A 20,278-nucleotide genomic window follows, 5' to 3' on the forward strand; every position below is an offset into this window, starting at 1 on the left:
TACTTCCTAGATAAAAGCAACAGTCATTACTGTTAAAGCAAAAAATAATTTACTAACCCTCTTGAAAACCAGCTCCCTCCCAGAATCCCCACTACAAGGCACCAGAGAAGCATGGACAGGAGTCAGTTCTCTCTCTTTTCTTTCCTTCCTATGTATGATCTACATTACTTGTGTCTTGTTTCAGCATTGCTCCCTTTGGCATGACTAAAGCAGGCAAACCAACGGGAGATAAGAAGTACATCTGAATAAGCAAACATGCCCAATTAAAAACTGATTCACCAATACCAAGCTCAGAGTTACAGATTAAGCAATAAAGAATAGCCCCCCTCTTTCCATCTGGTTGGCAGATCTCCCTGGATGTCTAATCGACAGCAGTAAAGCCTTGGGGCACATTATTTCACCTCTGAGTCTCAATGTCCTCCCCTGTAAAATAAGAGGGACAGGCTATCTTTTAGCTTTAAAATCCTATGATCTCAAGGGCCACCCTCCACTTCTCAAAACAAAGACTCAGTAGAATTTTTCAGTACACCATTTCTTGCTCATCCCTACTAAAGCAATTCCTCCTAATCCTGCGAGTTTTATAGAAGACAGCAAAAGTTTCTAACAAGCAATCAGAACTTGGACATGAACCTGAAGCAGGTCTGCAAAAGAAAAGTCCAAGGACTTAGAGCCTGACAAGTGATAGCATGACTAATGGCTTATAGAAAACTGTGAAAATTGCTTGTTCCCCAACCAAGACCCTTTGGTACCCCCCCCCCCCGCATGAAAAGGCATTTTCTAACTGATAAACAACAGGGCAGACTGGGCTGATACAACAAGGGAGAAAAAAGAATGACAGCAAAAGCTTTATGGCCACTGTGCCAAGAAGCTTGGTTCTTGGAGGAAAGGGAAAGGGCAAAGATACTACAAAATGTGTTGTTAGCTGCCTTATGCCTTAAAATGCCTGTGTGATAAAGAGGGCAGACTAATTCCCAGTTGGTTGGGTCTCACAGACAGAGAGGCTTTGACGGGTACTGAGAGAACACAGGACCATACAGTCTGTGACTGGAAGGGAAGGATCACAGGTCAATCTAGTCCAACCCTTTCGTTTTACAAGTGAGGAAGCTGAGCGATTTGCCCAGGCACAATGGAAAATCATGGAAGAGGTGAGACTTGAACTCCCAATTCAGCCTTGTCCACACTGTATCAGCCGCTGCTCTTACGAAGCAACCAGTGTAGAAGCAAAGCCAACTGGGCACAGCTACACTTTCTAATGTGGTCATGACCAATTCCAGAAAATCCTGGACTCAGAGTTTGGTGCAAGGCCTCAGTGGCTGTGATATTCTCAGCCACAGTGATGATCAGTTAAATTGTAGTAAGAACATAAATTTAGTAAAACAATGAAGAACAGAAGACAGTGAGCTGGATCTGAAGTCAGAGAACCAGGATTCAAGTCTTGACTCCGACTTGGCTAGGTCTGCTTCTAGTCACATTCCTTCCCTGGTCTCAATTTCCTAATCTATAAAATAAGGGGCTTGTACTAACTAGATGGTTCCTCAGGTCCTTTCCACCTCTAGATCCATGATCTGACAAATGTATCAGTGCGGAATCCCTTGTTCAAGGACTAAAATATAATTCATCAACTCTTTTCTGGAATGTATATTCTGCCTTGTATTAATTACTTGTGGCAGTGACCTCCATCTTAATCAGCATCTCTGTTATAAGCCACATAGTTTTAGAGACAGAGGAGACCTGAAGTTATTTGGTATAATCCTTTTTTTTTTTTAAAGATAAGGTAACTTTCTGAAGATTTAATGATCCATACCACAGATCTATACCACACACAGTGGCAGAGCCGGGATTTAAACCCAGATCTTCTGACTCTTAAACCAACACTCGTTCCATGGCACCATGCTGCATTCAACTAAAATGTATTGAATTGAAGAACATTTATCACAGAAGCAATAGAGGCCAATGGCAAACATTACTTAGCTGAGTAGAGGAATAGTGGTGAATGGGTAGTTTTCATTGCTCTTTCCTGGAACCTCAAATTAAAACACCACAATTTTAAGATATTAATATTCTTGGCTGGGGGCAAAACTGTTCCAAGACTGAAAAGGAGGGGGGAAGCTTACTCTTCTTTCAGTGCTCCTTTCTTGCTAGGTTCCTCAACAAAAGCTTCAGTTTCTTGCTCTTCTGACATCCCATGCAGGTATGGATTTAACGGTGGTGGCCTCCAAAAAGATCCATTTTTGAACATACGAAAATCTTCTGTTCTCCACTTAGTTGGAGCATCTCCCTAAAAAGCACCAAAATATAGGACAATTAGGTCTAACTTTACATACAGTCAAAACTAAAGCGGAAGTAAGTTCTACTTGCCTGTAGAATTGAATAAAGCTTCCATCTATAGTAAACATGGGCTGGAGTCTGGTTTTCAAATAAAAACCTGAAAAAAACAACAAATACACAGTTTAAATTTCCAACTGAATGATTTGACTATTCTTCCCAAATAAATATTACACAAGTCAGATATATTTCATTTGGCTACTGTAAAGATACCATGAATAGGACCTGACACAGAATGCCAAAGAGGTAATTTTTTCCCCCTCTAGCCTGATCTCACTATCTTACCAAACATACTCATCATAGGTATAAATGCATTCTTCACAGAGGAATAAATTTTAATTTAGCCATACCAATCACCATATTCTCAAACATGCATTCTAAACTAATTCTAATGAATCAAATCAAGCTACTGAAAGCATCTCCGCAACAAGTCATATCTTATCTGGTGACTGTTACTATTTACATGTAATCTTTAAAAATGCACCATATGGAAATCAAATTGTTAAAGGACCACGGATTAGAAGCTAGGAGAGTTCTGAAGGGTCATCTAATTCTACTCCCTCATATTACAGATGATGAAACTAAGGAACAGAGACGTTACTTAACTTGCCCAAGGCCACACAGGTAGTAAGAATGGGGACTTACACCCAGGTGCTGGAACTCATAGTCAACATTCTTTCAAGTGAACTACACTGCCTAACAAGTAATACCTTGCCATTTTTTTTTCCTCCCAAGGCTATTTCAAGACACAATGGAGGGGACCCACTCTTTGCTCCCTCCTTTTAATAACCATGTCAGAGGTATTTATCCTATCATAACTCATTACTTACAAAGACTTTACTCTGAGTCTAAGGTTCTTCACCTGGGGCATGTGAATTTTTTTATTTTGTTAAGTGTTATTTCAGTTTAACTGGTTTCTCTGGTAATCCTATGTATTTTATTTTATACACAGCAAACGTTCAGAAGTACATATAAGCCTCCCCTGACCACGAGATGGGTCGATGACACAATTAAAGTCAAGAACCCCTGCTCTGAATCAAAACAACAGCCATGCGATGGAAACTTAGGTTTTATCATTTAGCTGTGACATAACGAAGCTGCTTAACTCACTCATCAGTACCAAACACAAAAATAGCAAATATATCCTATTCTCCTATCTACCAAAATCTCCCTTTTCCTATTTTAAAAACACACTTTTGAAACTTAAATTTCAACAATTAAACAATGAAGGACAATATGTTAATATAGATAGCATACACCCACCTGAACATAGGATTGTTGATTTCTCTATTCATAATCATGGCTTCAAACATTGGTCCTTCACGTACAACAAATTCTATCATTCGATGTATCAGTGCGAGCAAATTCCTATAACAACAACACAGTTAAAGAAAAATGGATTCAGACCTACCACTATATAAAACTATACTTCACCTAAGTTACTTTAATTGTGCAGGAAACGATTATTTTGCTGACTAATACAGAATTTTATACCAAGTAAAAGTAATTTGGAGCAAATGTTAATGCTTTGCATTATGGGGAGAAGGGAAGGGCATGGTAAGGGGAGGGGAGGGAAACCACAACACATCCTGATAATATTAAAGAGTAAATTTTCTGAAATGTCACTCCTAGTTTTCAAAACTTAACTCAAAAGGTTACTATGAATCAGGGACTAAAAAGGAGGAGTACTGATCATGTATAAAAATTGGAAACTGAAAACATACAGGCTATCTTACTAATTTTTCAAGAAAGTATTACTAAACTAATATCAGACAATGCAAAAAGCAAATGTTAACTTTTGTAGATACTATCATATATGGGTACAATCTACTAAAAAATGTTAACTTTCGTAGATACTATCATATATGGGTACAATTTACTAAAAATTGAAAATTACCAGGTAAATAAGTATACGGTCAGATTTAATAAGAAGTCCATCTAATTTCCATGCTACAGAAATTTAAAAAAAAAAAACATTTATGAGCTCTACAGACCATTGTAGAAGTAGGCATACACTTTTCCGGTTCATACAAACGAGATGGAATTTTTATTGAATCTGACCTTTAAAGAGGCAACATCCCTTTGGTCAACAATACAAATAATATACATTTGTGAAATGAATGGAAAATTCTCCACTTTGTAGATTAGAGGCTTCCAGCTTCAAAATAGTTTATGGGTAATAAAGTCTTAAATGAAGGCTATTCCCCACTCTACTCAAAATACTGCTAAAAGTAGAAAAATATAAGGAGCTTTTCCCAGGTTACATAATTTTAATGTTGCAGTATTTGGGCTAAATTTCAAAGTATTATAGCAGTCTCTTTGCCTCTAAGTCTGTTAGTCAAGTTTGAAGAAGAATTTTACTTCTTAAGAATCTGACAACGGGTCCTAAGATTGCCAGATACATCTCAATTTACATTTAGAGATTTTTTAAAAAGTAACAGAATGTAAAATTAAGTGAAATGAACTCAAGATGTCTCCTGACCAAAGCATTAACAAATACAAATTGGGAAAAGCAAAAGGATATTGGCTCTTGGCAAACTGCACAGACATAATTTATTTACCCTATTAGCACTGCCAGAACACGTTCTCATATCTGCTACAACACATATTTTTAAATGCATGGTTACTTTAGAAAATATCAATTTATATGGCTTTATATCATTACCCTGCTTCAGAATACGTAATTATAACCACCAAGAGATTAAATTTTATTGCTTAATTTCTCACATTTCTCAAAACAAACCTACTTAACTGGACACTAAAATATCTACAAAAGTGAAAAAAATTAATTTAAGACTAAAAGGAAAAAATTTCTAATCTATAAAAGATTTAAAACTAGGAAAAGGGTTGACTACCTAGATTTTTAACTGTTACTACAATGTGTTGGCTTTCATAATTAAAACAAATAACCCAAAGTATCTCTTAGGCTGATAACATAGCCTAGAAGTTATTTTTCTACACAGAAGTATTTATTTCTTTACAAGAACAAAAACCCTGCAAGAACATGTAGTTCTAAGTTCAAATACTGAGAATATTCTTCATATTCACATAGTTTGTGGTATTCTTTTGGGCAGGGGTAGTAGAAGGAAATGATAATGAAATCATAATTCAATTTCTAAGGTCCTGCTAGTGTCAACCATCTTAAATATATGGGAAATATGATTCCCACCATCAAATGTTCAAATGTAGTCTACACATCCAGAAAACTCATGTAGATTAAATTAAAAAAAAACTTTTAAGTTAAACACTGGCAAATCCAGTATCCTAAGTGGACACTGGTTTATTAATTTTAAACTAGGGGTTTATACTAAGTGAGTCTTGAGACTTTTTCACCAAAACTATACTCAACCAATTAGATTTTTTAAAAAGAAATAAACTAAGCCATACACAAAGATACTCCTCTCCATAAGCTTTTTGAAATGCTATAAAAAGCAAAAAGACCTCTCTCTTTGAATGCTAAATAACATGAAAAACTATAATTTCAAATAGGCTTGTAACTTTGATAAATATGTAAACATTCATGATCAAAAATTTAAATTGCTTTCAATAATTTAATTAATATGACTTTTTTAAAAAAAACACCCTAAATCTGACAATAAGCTCCTTCTGGCACTTGCCTAAATTTTTGCTTATTAAAACAATTTTACTCAAACTCCTTGCCCTACAAGTTGTGTTTTTTGAAAAACTGTTGCTCTTATTATTTTTAAAAAAGGGACTGTTTTACAATAGAATGAAAACAGTGTAGTACAAAAAGATGATAGTTTAAAGTGCATTATTTAAAAATGTCAATTATCTTACTCTGGGCAACAAAAAAATAAAAATGTCTCTCAGTTATAATAAAACCACATTTATTGGAGTCGATCGTACCAATGTCTGGTCAAAAACTGTATACTTTCCCAATCCATCCCATGATGTTTTCCTGGTCCCCCGCTGCCGCAGACAGTTCAGCTGGTGTTGCTCACCAAGGCCAATGTCAAAGAGAATTTGGTATTCTTTTGTGTTCATTTATTATCCAACCAGTGTTGTGTAACTGTGTTTGGGAAAAGGCTTAGCTTGACTGAGCAAGAGCATACCTAGAGAAACACCTCTGCTTTTAAACACTATCCTTATTAAGAGAAAAGGGGGAAAAAAAGAAAAACAAAGAAACTCAACTACCTTCAAAGCGAAGAATTGCTGCCCCTGTGCAGTGTTCAAGAATATGAGATTTTTTTTAAAAAATCATTTAAAGATCTACAAAACAAATCTATTAACTCTATCAAGTTCTTCTCAACCAAGACTGCACATTAAATGCATATAATTGGAAGAATTACATAAAGTTATAGCACATGAGGTAGAAACATAACACAATCTAAAGCATCCACAGTATGCAAAAAGCCCATTAAAGATTTAGTCTCCATACCATTTGGCCATCATTTTCAAATGAAAATAACCACATCCTACTCTACAAAAACTATAGTTCTGTATACTATACTAAAAAGGTAGAAAAGTAGTGACACAAAATTGCAAAGCATAAATTATGAATTAGTAAAATTCCCAATTCCCCCCATAAGTAAGAAGAAGGAACCATTGCTCAGTCAAGCCATTACCTTTTCCTCAACACCATTTTTTTAATTCAGAAGGGGATATTTTCTATATTTAGATCAGTAATAATAAAGAAAAACATGTACCTTTCTGTTGGGATAACCACTTTGACTATGGCTTGCGACAGAGTCTGTATATGAAGTCACATCAGATAATAAACATAGAATATGTGAGTATTGTTAACAAGTAACAAGCAAAAATATACATATGCATTGAAAATACTACACATCTAATCATAAGTTTTGCAGGCAATCACTGCTGTGAAGTTATATACTAAGCAATTACATATATGCAAATGGATGTGTTCAGTGAACCATGAATGTTCACTAAATGCCAAGAATCAGAACATTCCTGCCAGAATGCACATCAATGCCCGGAATCGGTACTACACTGAGAAGTCTAAGATAAGGATTTTAATTTGTGAAATCATTAACTGTTTGCCTTGGACCGTACAAGTTTACTACTTTGTTCCCAAGCCTTTAAAACCAGCCCTGTCATTTTAAGTGTAATTCATTAAAGAACCAACAAATTCTTATAACTGTAAATTAAGTTGGTTTTATGTTTATAAAAAAAGTAAAGAATACTCACCCTTTAGTATGTTTTTACTACAGTTAGTTGCTTTAACAAACCACACATACCCTAAAAATATTCTGACACCTAGTTGGTCCTTAAATATTACGTCAGCTAGTTGCCATCTAAACAAATCAACTATTTAGGAGGTCATTCTAATTGAAAACTAAGCCAACTGATTACAAAGTAGAAGTTTCTTAAAACAAAATAAATTTAAATACTGCAAAACTAGCACCTAAATAATAAACCTGAAACAATAAGAAATAAGGAGGGAGAAAAAAATAACTGAAAATTGGAAAAGTATAACTAGATTTAAAGGAGTGACAGTAACAAAGTATGGCCTCATATTCCTGAGGCCTCATTTCAATACTGGGGTTTCATGGGCTAAGGCAGGGAACAGACTATATGTATCTTTAAGGGTTACCAAACAGATAAGCACACACAATTCTATAAAATTGTAGAAAAGAAAAACTACCATAAGATTTAGTATTTACAAATTAGATGCGGCCCTATGTACATTTTTAAAATTACCTTCTCAAAATCCTCCTTGCTTTTAGGTGGAGGTAACATTGGAGCATTGGGGTTCTTTAATCTCTCTCTAGGCTGAGCATTGAAAGGCAGGCCGGATGGTGGGGGAGGAAGAGTGTGTTCCATCATAGAAGGTGGAATGTATATTGGATGTGGTGGAATAGGTACAGCTTTACCCCACCCTAGTTTCATTTCAAAGGACATGATCATCTTTCCTACAATAAAGAAAAAGTTACTTCACTAAATATTTGGCTTATAAACAAAACCAAATATTTTAAATTGCGTTTGAATTTTTTTTAAGTTTATTTTTAAATTTCAAAACTACATTTCAAACAGTGAAAAAGTTCTAAGGCTTCTGGACAGATTAGTGCTACTTACCATTTAGATTTTTCAAAGCTCTCTCAGCATCTCTTCTATTCATAAAGGCCACAAAACCACAATTCCTTTCTCTTGCTCTTTCCTCATCTGTTCTTGGCCACATAATTTTGACACTGGCTAATGGTCCAAACCTCCCAAATTCTTGGCATAACATTTCTTCATTCATCTAAAAAAGATCAACATATTGATTAGAGAAATGCAAATCAAAACAACTCTGAGGTACCACATCACACCTATCAGATTGGCTAACATGACAAGACAGGAAAATGATAAATGTTGGAAAAGATGTGGGAAAATTGGAACACTAATGCATTGTTGGTGGAGCTCTGAACTGATCCAACCATTCTGGAGAGCAATTTGGAACTATGTCCAAAGGCCTATAAAACTATGCATACTCTTTGACCCAGCAATACCACTTCTAGGCCTGTATCCCAAAGAGATCATAAAAATGGGAAAAATATCCACATGTACAAAAATATTTATAACAGTTCTTTTCGTGGTGGTAAGGAATTGGAAATTGAGGGGATGCCCATCAATTGGGGAATGACTGAACAAGTTGTGGTATATGAATGTAATGGAATACTACTGTGCTATAAGAAATGATGAGCAGGCGGACTTCAGGAAAACCTGGAAAGACATATGAACTGATGCTTGGTGAAATGAGCAGAACTAGGAGAGCATACATACTGTTATACATATGTATGTGACATACTGTACATAGTAACAGCCACACTGTGTGATGACTGACTGATAGACTTGGCTCCTTTCAGCAATGGAAGGATCTAAGACAACTCCAAAAGACTCATGATTGAAAATGCTATCCACACCCAGAGAAAGAACTTTGGAGTCTGACTGAAGATGGAAGTACACTATTTGCTCTCCTTTTCTTTTATTGCTTTGTTTTGTTTCTTCTTTCTCGTGGTTCCTCCCATTGGTTCTAATTCTTCTTTATATCATGAGTAATGTGAAAATATGTTTAATATGAATGTATAAGTAGAGCCTATATCAGACTGCACGTATTCTTGGGGAGGGGGGAGAGGGAGAAAATTTAAAACTCAAAATCTTTATGGAAGTGAATGCTGAAAACTAAAAATAAATTATTTAAAATAATAAAAAATTAAAAAGATAAATACACATTTTTACTCAAATAAAAACTCATTAGTTCATACTTATGAATTTTTAAAATACAATTTGTAATTTGCTTTGAATGGGCTAAATTCTGTTACAAGGAACCTTCAAGGGGCACTGAAACAATTTCATCATGAAGGAATTTTGTTAGTGAACTATTAAAAATCATATTCTCAATCTGTAAGATCACAATATAGTTATAGTGGGGAAAAAGTCAACAGCATTTATACAATAAAGGCAAGAAAGAAAGCCCAAAGCAAACTATTTTTTACTCATATTTATTTATTCCTTCATCCTTACGTACTTTCCTCCTTTCAAACTTCTGGAGGAGGAAGTTATTTTATTGTAGAAGATGCCTTAGGAATTAAAGCTGTATTTTTATGGTAGAGCTATTTAAGGTGGAAAGGAAAACAGAAGGATACTTAGAAAGGGGACCTTAGAAAAACCTCACATTTTTTTTTCTTTTCACAAATTAACTCTTAAAATATGGACACCAACAGAGAAAAGGAAAGTGACAAGCATACTATAAGAGGCAAAATTTACAAAATATCCCTCACTCCTTCTCTAAAACTGAAAAGTAAGGGTCAGTCATATGATAGAGCTAGTTGGACAAGACAAAACAATCAGCCAAATAACGAGCTAACAAGTTGAGTCACAGTGGAGTTCAGTCATAATGTTACAATGATATCACTGTGAAATAATCTTAAGATATAGAATATAGCTGCAGTGTTTCCAATTCCAAATTAATGATCTGCTTATTAGAGCAATATTTAATACAATAAATGAATATGGGCACCCTTGGAATTTGCAATTATTTACTGATATCCATTCAATTACATGTTACAGACAAGATTCAAGATCTTCTTATAGTGTTTGTTATAGAAAGTTGCATAGATAGAAGAAAACATGCTACAGTGGATTACTTCTTGAGACTCAAAGAATAAATCACTATTACTAGAGGGAATAGGCAATGACTTATAAAATATCTTTTCTCTTTAATAAAGAAGTTCTTCAAACAAATATCAATGAAAACCTATTAGAAAAGCTGCTGTTGCTTATCCTTCCTTTTCAAAGAGGACCAATGATTTCACTATGCCCATATTAAAAACTGATTTGTCTCACTATCTGAAGGGCATTATGGATTTCTACAGGATCATCTGATAATTACAAATTCTTTAAGCACATATTTCAATGATACTCTACAGTATGGAAGTTAATTGCCTCAAAGGTTATCAATCTACTTTTTTAAGCTGTTTTCTTTCAAAAAAGAATTAAGAAGTAATATTCCACTTAGATTTATATTATTACCTGTGGATTAATGTTTCCAAGGTATAAATTTGTAGTACTTGGATCCCCCACATCATGCGAGCCAGGTGCATAGTCATCAAGGACTAGAACAAAAAAGAAAAAGGATTGTAACCCTCAGAATAAAAACACTGTTCAGAATTTGGACCATGCTAAAGAGCAAGAAACTGTATTACCACCAGATGATCTATTTCTTCGGGAAGGCGCGTCCACTAAAAAAAAAAAAAGCAAAATAAGACATCCTTACCTTTGACTGCTTTATTTTATCAAAGACACTTATTAAAATAAATTTTACTTACTAGAACGACGCTGACCATCTGAATCTGACTGAGGGGGTTCAAAACGACTTAGCCTGCCTTTTGTTTTATGTCTTTCATCACGTTCTTCTTGAATTCTGTTGAAAATATTTTAAATGACTAGCAATGAGTCAAGAAATGTGATCCTAGTAATTATGAGTAAAAAAATTATTCATCTACCATATTCAAATAACGTGATTTTTATTACTTTCATGTTGGCAGTCATTACTTTTAAGAACAAAAGAACTTGATTACAAACTATAGCTGCCATATAAGATAATTGAGTCCTTTAGTTATGTACAAAGGCAACTTATGTCCATTATACTACTAATATCAAGCCTGAAACAGAAGAAATTATTTTTAAAGCATGGTGAGGAAACTAAAAGTTACAATTATCTAGAATGTACTGGGTCCTCTTCTATTTTTTTCCCTCAAGAGGAAAACATTTTTCCACTGCAAACAGGACTCCGGCCATTAGGTAAAGCATTTTAATTCAACTCACATATGGGAAATTACCAAGAGGTATGACTGTGAATTTTATTATAAGTTCATTTTCAAACCTTGCCCCACAAAACATAATCATAAAATCTTAACTTAAAAGAAAAAAATCCTGACAGAATATTTGGTAATTATGGGTCTTTTCTTATATTCTCAATCAACTATTCAATATACCTATGATAGTTATTCTCCACACTGTAAAACTTACTGTTTTAGTTCTTCTTTGAAGAGTTCCAAATTGCTCTTTTTCTTTTCTTTCTCCCCTTTCTTCAGTGGCTATGAAGGATATGACAGGTTATGCTTCAGAAAATGGAAGGTTTAACAAAACGAATGATTCAATAATTACACCATTTCTAAACCATATTTACCTCTCGGCCATTGATTTCTTTAATGTCACTCACTAATGAGAGGATGCTGGTAAAAATAAAGCTTATCATCATACTGTCAAATATCTTGTATGTAAAAAAACCCCCATAATTTTGGCACTATTCTTAAAATAACAGGGTAAAAGAAAAAATTTAGCCCAATACACCTGAAGAATTATTTTAAGAAACATACCAAAACTCATACATCTACATAAGTATTGTGATCCAAAGCAGTCATTTTGGAAGATTATACACTTATCCAAAAGATACTGCTTATCCAAAAGATACTGCTTAATACAGTTTTGTATCACCTCTTAGAATTGCCTTCAAAGCCAGGTTAGAAGGTAAAAAAAAAAAGCACCAAAATATAAGACCAAAAATCAATCTCATTATTTTATCCTAGTATCTTCTTCTTGATCAAAAATATATTTATACCCTGTTTGATCATTCCATTTATTCGCTGGACTTGCCTCCAGGCGACTTTTGGCTCTTTCCAAAACTCAATCCACCCTCAAAAGCATAAAGAAATGCTACTAATGCATATATTCAAAAGAATGTGTCACAGGCTCTGAAGAATATCCCATATGAGGAATCCCCAAAACATTATGAACAATGAGAACTATTAGAATAAGTGTATTATTTCCCCTAACTTGACTTCAAAGGGCACAATGCTCATTTATATGTAAAACATCTGGTAAGTTTGCTTAAAATATAGTCACTAACTTGTGGGTATATCCTAAGCTGCAACCAAGCATTCTTAACATATACTAACTGAAGCCCCAACTACTGGGTTAGTATCAAGTGTGTGAACATTAAATAAAATGCAAATTCTTATGCCATAGCAGTATACTTAAAGGAAGCAAAAGTACAAACTGTTCACTACTTAAAGCCTGTCAGTGGTCATATGCCACATGCTAATATTATAATATTCTGAATGTGAATGCTACTGGGTTAGAAAACGCCAAAACTCACCACCTCCAAAAAAATACCAAAGTCCTGCTTACAGTGGAAGTACAGAAAGTTGTCTCAGCAAGGTCATCCACACAGACATGAAAGATCAGTGATTCTGAGTATGACTTACAGGTTTTTTGGTTTCTATCACAAGAAGGGATGGTGGTCTTTCATTGGAGGACTGATTTGGTGCATTCTTTTGATCTGCAAATCGTGAGGATGGCTTGTAGATTTTGCCTCGTTTTTCATCTGTTTCATGTTCTTCTATAATTTAAGAAATTGGGATAGCGCTTACTGTATAGTAAGTTTCAAACCCAAACCCATTTTTCAATCAACAAGCATTTGTTAAATACCAACTACATGCCAAGCACTGCACCAAGTGCTAGATATGAATTTTATTGGGCTGAGAGGACAAAAAGGCATTAGGCACACCTACCAAAAGCCAACAAAACTGGTTAAACAACTCCAGATATATACACATGTATATATGTACATGTATGTACGTGTACACACACACATACACACACACACACACACACACACACACACACACACAAAGCTTCAGTGATAGATGGTTGGGGATTTGGGGGGAGTGGAGAGATGGGGATGGAGGAGTTGAAACAAAGATGAATGACACGGTCCCTGCCTTCAAGGAATTTGCAATCTAGTAAGAAGAATAAGAGATATAAACATTAACTATAATACAAAGACATGGACGAAAGTGAACAAGAGATACCAAAAAAGTACTAGCGTCGTGGGTGAAGCAAAATAAGGAAAGCACGTGAGGAAAATGTTATTTGAAGTTCAGTAAAAAAGAATTTCAATTTGTAAAGATTTGTAAGCTGATGGACAAGAGCAGTAAAGCACTGAACATGTTTTAGAAATGGCAAATAAACCAGTATGGCTGGAGTACTTAGTTCTTGAAGGGAAACAGTGTGAGATAAGGACTAAAAGGTAGAAATCAGACTATGTTGGGGTCTTGAATGCTAACCTTAAAGATCCCAGACTCTACCAGTTTAACCACCTTAAATCTCTCTATTATGCATTTACAGAGAACTTCTGAAATGTTCAAGCCAAAAGGTACTAAAATAATAAGTGAATCATGAGGCTGTTTCCTTTTCTTACTGTCTCTACTTTGGCCATTTCCCTTCTATTATTAGCATATCCACTAAAGGGTACTAAAGGGTAGAAGGAAAATTCTAATTAGTCCATTTTCTCCATTTGTTACCTCTCCCAAAAAAATTGAAGGGAAAACTGAAATTTATGTATGAGTGAAGCCTGGGGATTATTTATGGATTTCAATGACCCCTTTTCAAAACTGCAAAGAATGATGTAAAGTTAGCAGGATCATACCATGTGTTCCTTTCAATGTCATACTTGGAAATAAGTCTGAAATTACTGCTGATCCATTAATTTAAAACAATATACAGGAGGAGACTAAAATAAAAGTTATGGATTTCATCTCTAAAATGAAACTATACCACCTGTGAGGGAAGTAAATTTATTTTCACTAATGTCCTCTTCTGATCTCTTTTCATGGCACTGTCAGGACCCTCGGTTCTTGAAGGCTATAAACACATGCTTTGCTAAGTTATAGCAAACTTAAAAGGCTTTATATAAAGACATTCAAGGTTGGATTGTGTTTTTCATCAGAGGACCAGTCAAGAGAAGTCAAAGGAGGCTCATGAGCAATGAATGAATTTTTTTCAGCCACCTCAGTTTATTAGACTTATTTACTAAGGCATGGAGGGATTGTGATCTGGAAATCACCAGGGAAACCCCAACTCTATTAAGGACTGAAGCACATAAGTTGTCCCTTCCTGTCGTAGACTTTAAACAGGTACGTCCAAGGTCATTCTAGCTCTAACATTTAATGCTCTTACCTCTCAGAAAAATTATCTGTGTTATACAGAGAACTCTCAGATTTAATACAAAGCCAAAATATAATAATACCAAACTTTTTTTTTTAAGTAAAAGGCAATGTGGCTAGAAACTTGGAGTCAGGAAGACTTAGGCCCAAGTTCCATCCTGAGCACATACTCATGATAAGGCACATATCTGTTCTCAGTGCCCCTGGGCAACTCAAAGACCTTAAGTTGAAAATCAAGTGCTGAAAAAGCTTTCACATGCTTTAATTCTGAGCTACCTAATCAAAATCTACTATGACTGCTAAATGACTACAGCTATCATATTCACACTTACCTTTAGCAGCGTTAACCACACCACCTCTCACAAAGGTTTTCACTTTATTACCATCACTGCCTTCAAAAGCAGCCAGGAACTCTTCGTAAATCTCAGCAGCTGCCTTCTCATCCTCCTAAATAAGCAAATTTAACAATTTAGTGTATAACAGTTCAGCATGTGGCTCCCCTACTGTAGATCCCAGTAAGTCATCCAGGCATATACTCGCAGCTGAAATCTTCAATATAATGCAAAATAATGATTTCTACCCATCAACAGCTATGCAGTCAGTTACAAAAGTTATTTTAACTAAGCAAATTTCATCCTTGGGAGTAAAAGCATGCTTTCAATCACCAATGTAAACTGTTTTTCTATACCAACTAAAATCTATTTTTAGGCACGCCCCAACTGCAGCGTTTGACCTCACCACCCTTACACATATCACAGTCACAGAAGAGGTATCAGGCACAAAAGAAAAAGAGTACAAATTACCTTCTTCTTCAGTTCTTCTTGCTCTTTCTTGCTCAAAGTTCTTTTAGCTGCACTCATCTTTCCAATGCTAAAAGCTTTGAGCTTGTTTTCCAGAAGTGGCTATGCAAAGGAAAACAAGCTTAAATGTTTATGTAAACAATTACTAAAATACCTCTTTTCAGAACCAAAATCTAAGTTCCAAAGAAGGTTCCAAGCAAATGAGGCCTCCCTGCCCCACACCAGCAGATAATGCGTTCTGTGCAGGGAAAAGGACCCATGGACAGACCCAACATGCAGTGCTTCCCTCTGGTCCTTCCCTCCACCAGCCAAAAGCCAGTGGGAGGAAGAGGACGCTCAGCGAGATGCAACAGGAGGGACAGAAGAAGGACAAGAAGGAATGGTGAACTTATAAACAGGAGGGAATGAAAACAAAATTTCAACTTTAAAACCTTTTCTACGTCAATGTTTCAAATATTACAAAATAGGTTCTTCATTTTAAATCAATTTGATATTCTAGAGAGTGAACAGTAGGCAGAGTATCCTCGCCTCTTATACTTATACCTAAAAGAACTCTATAATGAAATTTTATGATAGAGTTAAAAAGAAATATGAGAACACACACAATATCCCTTAGTAGAGGTAAGGGATCCACAAGTGCTGTACATTACACATGTATTCAGTACATTTTTCAATGTATTGATCAGTTATGCTGATTTTTTTCCTTTTTTTTTGTCTTTTAAAAAATAGCATTTGCTCTGTGGGATGGCTGAGAGTATGATGTGAAAAAAATCTGTCAATAAAAACTTATTTTAAATTGTTTTTAAATTACAATTCGAAAAAACTGAAATCTCTTTCATAGCTACTTAAGATAAACTTTCCATTTAAAACACCATATATCATAAAGTGACTAAACTAACCACTTTAGCCTTTTAAAGCCAGATTCATTAAGCCATATCATTTTTATATCTCGATGAAATGTTTCAGTTACAAGGAATCAAAATACTTATCAGTAATACAAATTTTTTTACCAAGTACTGTTCTTTATTTAATCATCCAGTTATATAGTGGGCTATCTTTGCAATCATTTCCTTATCAGTAAAAAAAATTAACCAATTATTCTAGTGACTTGATATGTAAGTATCTAACATTATCGTAAATCATCTTGGAAATACTTAAATGGGTAATATAATCTGTATATTCAAAAACATGCAGAACTATCTAAATGATGTCTTTCATAAAAGATTAATCCTAGTAAAAGAACAAGATACTCTGCAACCAGTCACTATTCCTGGTTAGAAAATATTTTTTAAAAAATTTAAATTTAGATATTAAATTCTATTTTCATTTCTTGAAAAGAGAAAAAAAAATCCTTTTACTGATACATACTCTGATGCCACAAAAAGCCACAAAAATAAAATTAAAGTTAACTAGAACTTCTTATCAAGACTCCATGCATCAAGTGTATCTTTCACCACCACTGGTATAATTCTGCATCACAGATGTCAATTATATGCCACTTCACTTTATTTTCTCTTAAACTCCATTTTGTTCCATTTGTCTCCCTGGCTCATTTGTATATACTCATCCTGTGCTTGACTTTCAGCCTTTTCTAAAGCAGTGCATTCTTAAGTCTTTTCCTAATTCCCTCACCAGAAATGTAACTTCAGGTCATAGCATGAAAAGGACCTCATCAGTCATTTAACAGCTGAGGAAAACTGAGGCCCAAGTAGATTCAGGGATTAACTCAAGGTCACAAAGTCTTAAACATTCCAGGAAGCATCTAAGAGCCCAGTCCTCTGACTTTCCATTGTACCACTTGCCAAGTCTTGATTGAATCATTTCTTCTTAAATCAAGGACACGAAGCTCAGAGGGGACCAGCTCACAAGCCATCTCTCCCAGCACAGAGAACACTCCACCCCCCCCCCCAAAACCAAAATGTATTGCCTGCCTTGTTAAGAAGGCTTCCCTGGACGAACCCATCAGCAAAGGCCTAGTGCAGGGCAACTCAGAGGCCAAACTTGCACATGAGAAAAAATGAACAGCAGAGAGCAGAAGGACCATTCAAGCAACTGCCATTCCACACAGAGTTCTGTGATCATCCTAATGATTAGTTTATACCTTCTAAGTACTAGGTGACCTTCAGGTGAAAACAAAAAAATAACACATGATGGGGTGAAAGAGCTAGGTGAAAGGGTAGTGACAGAAAAAGTCAAATGGGAGTGAAGATAAATTTTGTGGATAAAGTCCCAGACTTGAGAAATTCTTAAACCTGAGTTTGAATCAAAGTTCTATCTTTCACTAATGGCATGATTATAGAGCAATCAAATAATCACTCCACGTCTCACTCTTTTCATTTGTAAAATAGGGACAATGCTTTTGTTGTGATACACTGACAGATGTGCAGTCCAATAGGGGACCCTCACTGAATGCCTTTCCACTTAGGAGAACATGTTTACCCTCTGCTGACAGTCTTTGAAAACCTGGAACCTGTCTGTCATCAAGAGGCATCAAAAGGGAGGCAGGTCCAGCAATGATACTCGAAAATCATCTTTCAAACCACCTCTGGGACATATTCCCTAAGCTGTTATCCCCTGGATTTATATATTTTAAAAAATATCACTCTCAAGTCATCCCAGATTAATCAAAGGAGAATGTACTGCTTTCCTGCTACTTGACCTAAACAGCCATGGAGAAGAAATTCCCCTTGGTATCTACTCCAAATATGTATTTGCTTCTTATCCCTAATTACACTTACCCTAGAATAGCTAGTACGCTATTTATAATGTGACTGGTCTTTTATTGTAGTTATACCTTCCTATTTTAGACTGTAACTTCTAAAGAAACAAAGAGATCTAGGTAGTTGGGGGGGAGGGGTTTGTTTTTATTTTTGCATGAAATTTTTTGATGCAGAGCTACACACAAGGTGATAGTTTACACCTAATCAAAAATGACTGCAAAATTATTTTGAAAGAGCCTTGAAAGCATACTGACATATCAGTTTAAGAGGCCAACCACAAATAAAGTTGGTTTTTTGACACATGTTCCGCAAGTTTATTAGATCATGAAGAAAAGGAGGGAAGGGTTCTTGTCTGTTTTCTTTAAGGGTAAGGAATGGCCCCTAAACTATCTGTATAGATAAAAGTTCGTTAATATTTATGTTTCAAATAACTCAAAATTTTATCCTTAACATTTCACCAGAAATTAAAATTGAAAAGCTCCAGTAACAAGTTAATGTAAGCAAAAAACTACTCTTTTCACAACAGGATACATTAACAAAAACTAAAACCACACATTTTTAAACTAAACAAGACTGAGATACAAGTCTGAAATTTAATAGTTGAACAGCATAAAGAATTTAAAGTGAAAATCAATTCTAAAACACAAAGCAAATGTTACACTCCTAAGTTATTTTTTTTCTAACTCACCCTTGACAGATTTTGATGGGGAGAATCACAAAGGTTCTCACGGGAACTTTCTGTCCTATAATTGTGCTTCCTTGGGCTCTTAGGTCGTGTTCGACTTGGCATATCTGTATCTGAGGGTCCAGCTGCATCCATCTTCAAAAAAAAAAAATCAAAAAAATCATATCTAAAGATTATATAGTCCTAGGCCCTTGAAGATATTTTTCTTTAAAAATTAGACATGAAAAAGTATAAATCAGTAGATTCTATAAGCATATTAAAAGTTGCTCATTTGAGAAAGACTGTCTATTGACAGTCCTTTCTGTTTGTCCCTTCCTTCTTATGATTTGCTTTTACATAGATGAGATTGGATATGATTTAGGTTTCACAACCTATACACACTAAAAGAGTTTTGAGAAACCTTTCTATGCCAAAAAAAAAAAGGTCATAAGCTAAAAATTTTAGAAGTAAAAATAAACATTTTATAGGCTATAGGATTGGTTTCCCAAAATTCACATCATCTAATATTTACTTCATGATCCTTCCTTGTTTTCACTTAATGTCCATGACTTTTATAGATTAGACATGTGAGTCAGCTGCTTCTACCAGTGCAGATCAATATCTGCTCTGTGCCTTATACCCTTAAAGAGATGCATGGAGAACTGAGAGTTTAAGTGACTTGCACAGGTCATGCAGTCTGTGGGCATCACAAACAACGTGTACCCAGGTCTTCCTGGCTCTGAGTTAGGTAGGTCTCTTTCCACTACAACACACTGCCTGCCTAGCTGTAATTTTTTGAAATGGTTACTTCTAATGATTTTTAGATTAGTGAATCCATATAAACTAAACTTTTATTTCCTTGCCTTAAGCAACACTAAATTGTGAAAATCAATATAGCTGCAATATTCAAAACTATCCTTAGAAGCTATGGGGCAAAGAATAGTGTAGTGTAGTGGAAATCACACTGGATTTGGAAGACTTGGGTTCAAATCTTGGCTTTGTCACTTATTATCTGTGTGACCTAAATTACTCTCTGTGTCTCAACCTCCCCCACATGTAGAATAAGGAGTTTCTATTATGACAATCTCTAAGGTACCTTGTAACTCTAAATCTATGAATCATACTAGCTACAAATTTTTCCAGGTGACAATTTAAGGTGATACTTGATTCATTACATTCATTTAAAAATATTTAGAATAATCAAGCATTGAGGAATACATCAATAGGAATCAACAAACTCCCAACCTAGGAATGTAACTCCACCTGATATCCTTAACTGTAAAATTAATGACAGCATTC

General features: G+C 35.1%; 1 protein-coding gene across 5 annotated transcripts in view; it reads right to left on the bottom strand.

Annotated features, from left to right (window-relative positions):
• U2SURP (U2 snRNP associated SURP domain containing) overlaps nucleotides 1-20,278 on the bottom strand; it is a 103,630-nt gene that overhangs the window by 54,639 nt on the left and 28,713 nt on the right. For 3 of the 5 annotated variants that reach the window (XM_020970904.2, XM_020970905.2, XM_020970901.2), the window contains exons 3-16: nucleotides 19,004-19,135; nucleotides 15,599-15,697; nucleotides 15,128-15,242; nucleotides 13,056-13,189; nucleotides 11,818-11,885; nucleotides 11,115-11,209; nucleotides 10,992-11,027; nucleotides 10,819-10,901; nucleotides 8,383-8,548; nucleotides 8,008-8,219; nucleotides 6,993-7,036; nucleotides 3,589-3,693; nucleotides 2,359-2,425; nucleotides 2,115-2,278 (exon numbers count right to left, since the gene is read on the bottom strand). In XM_020970904.2, coding sequence (XP_020826563.2) covers nucleotides 2,115-2,278; nucleotides 2,359-2,425; nucleotides 3,589-3,693; nucleotides 6,993-7,036; nucleotides 8,008-8,219; nucleotides 8,383-8,548; nucleotides 10,819-10,901; nucleotides 10,992-11,027; nucleotides 11,115-11,209; nucleotides 11,818-11,885; nucleotides 13,056-13,189; nucleotides 15,128-15,242; nucleotides 15,599-15,697; nucleotides 19,004-19,135 — 1,520 coding nt within the window. Of the gene's footprint in view, nucleotides 1-2,114; nucleotides 2,279-2,358; nucleotides 2,426-3,588; nucleotides 3,694-6,992; nucleotides 7,037-8,007; nucleotides 8,220-8,382; nucleotides 8,549-10,818; nucleotides 10,902-10,991; nucleotides 11,028-11,114; nucleotides 11,210-11,817; nucleotides 11,886-13,055; nucleotides 13,190-15,127; nucleotides 15,243-15,598; nucleotides 15,698-19,003; nucleotides 19,136-20,278 lie in introns of those variants that run through there. The other 2 variants (XM_020970902.2, XM_020970906.2) reach the window with 2 other exon arrangements.

The sequence above is a fragment of the Phascolarctos cinereus genome, unplaced genomic scaffold (assembly GCF_003287225.1).
Source record: "Phascolarctos cinereus isolate Bilbo 61053 unplaced genomic scaffold, phaCin_HiC Scaffold_7;HRSCAF=346, whole genome shotgun sequence".
NCBI lineage: Eukaryota > Metazoa > Chordata > Mammalia > Diprotodontia > Phascolarctidae > Phascolarctos > Phascolarctos cinereus.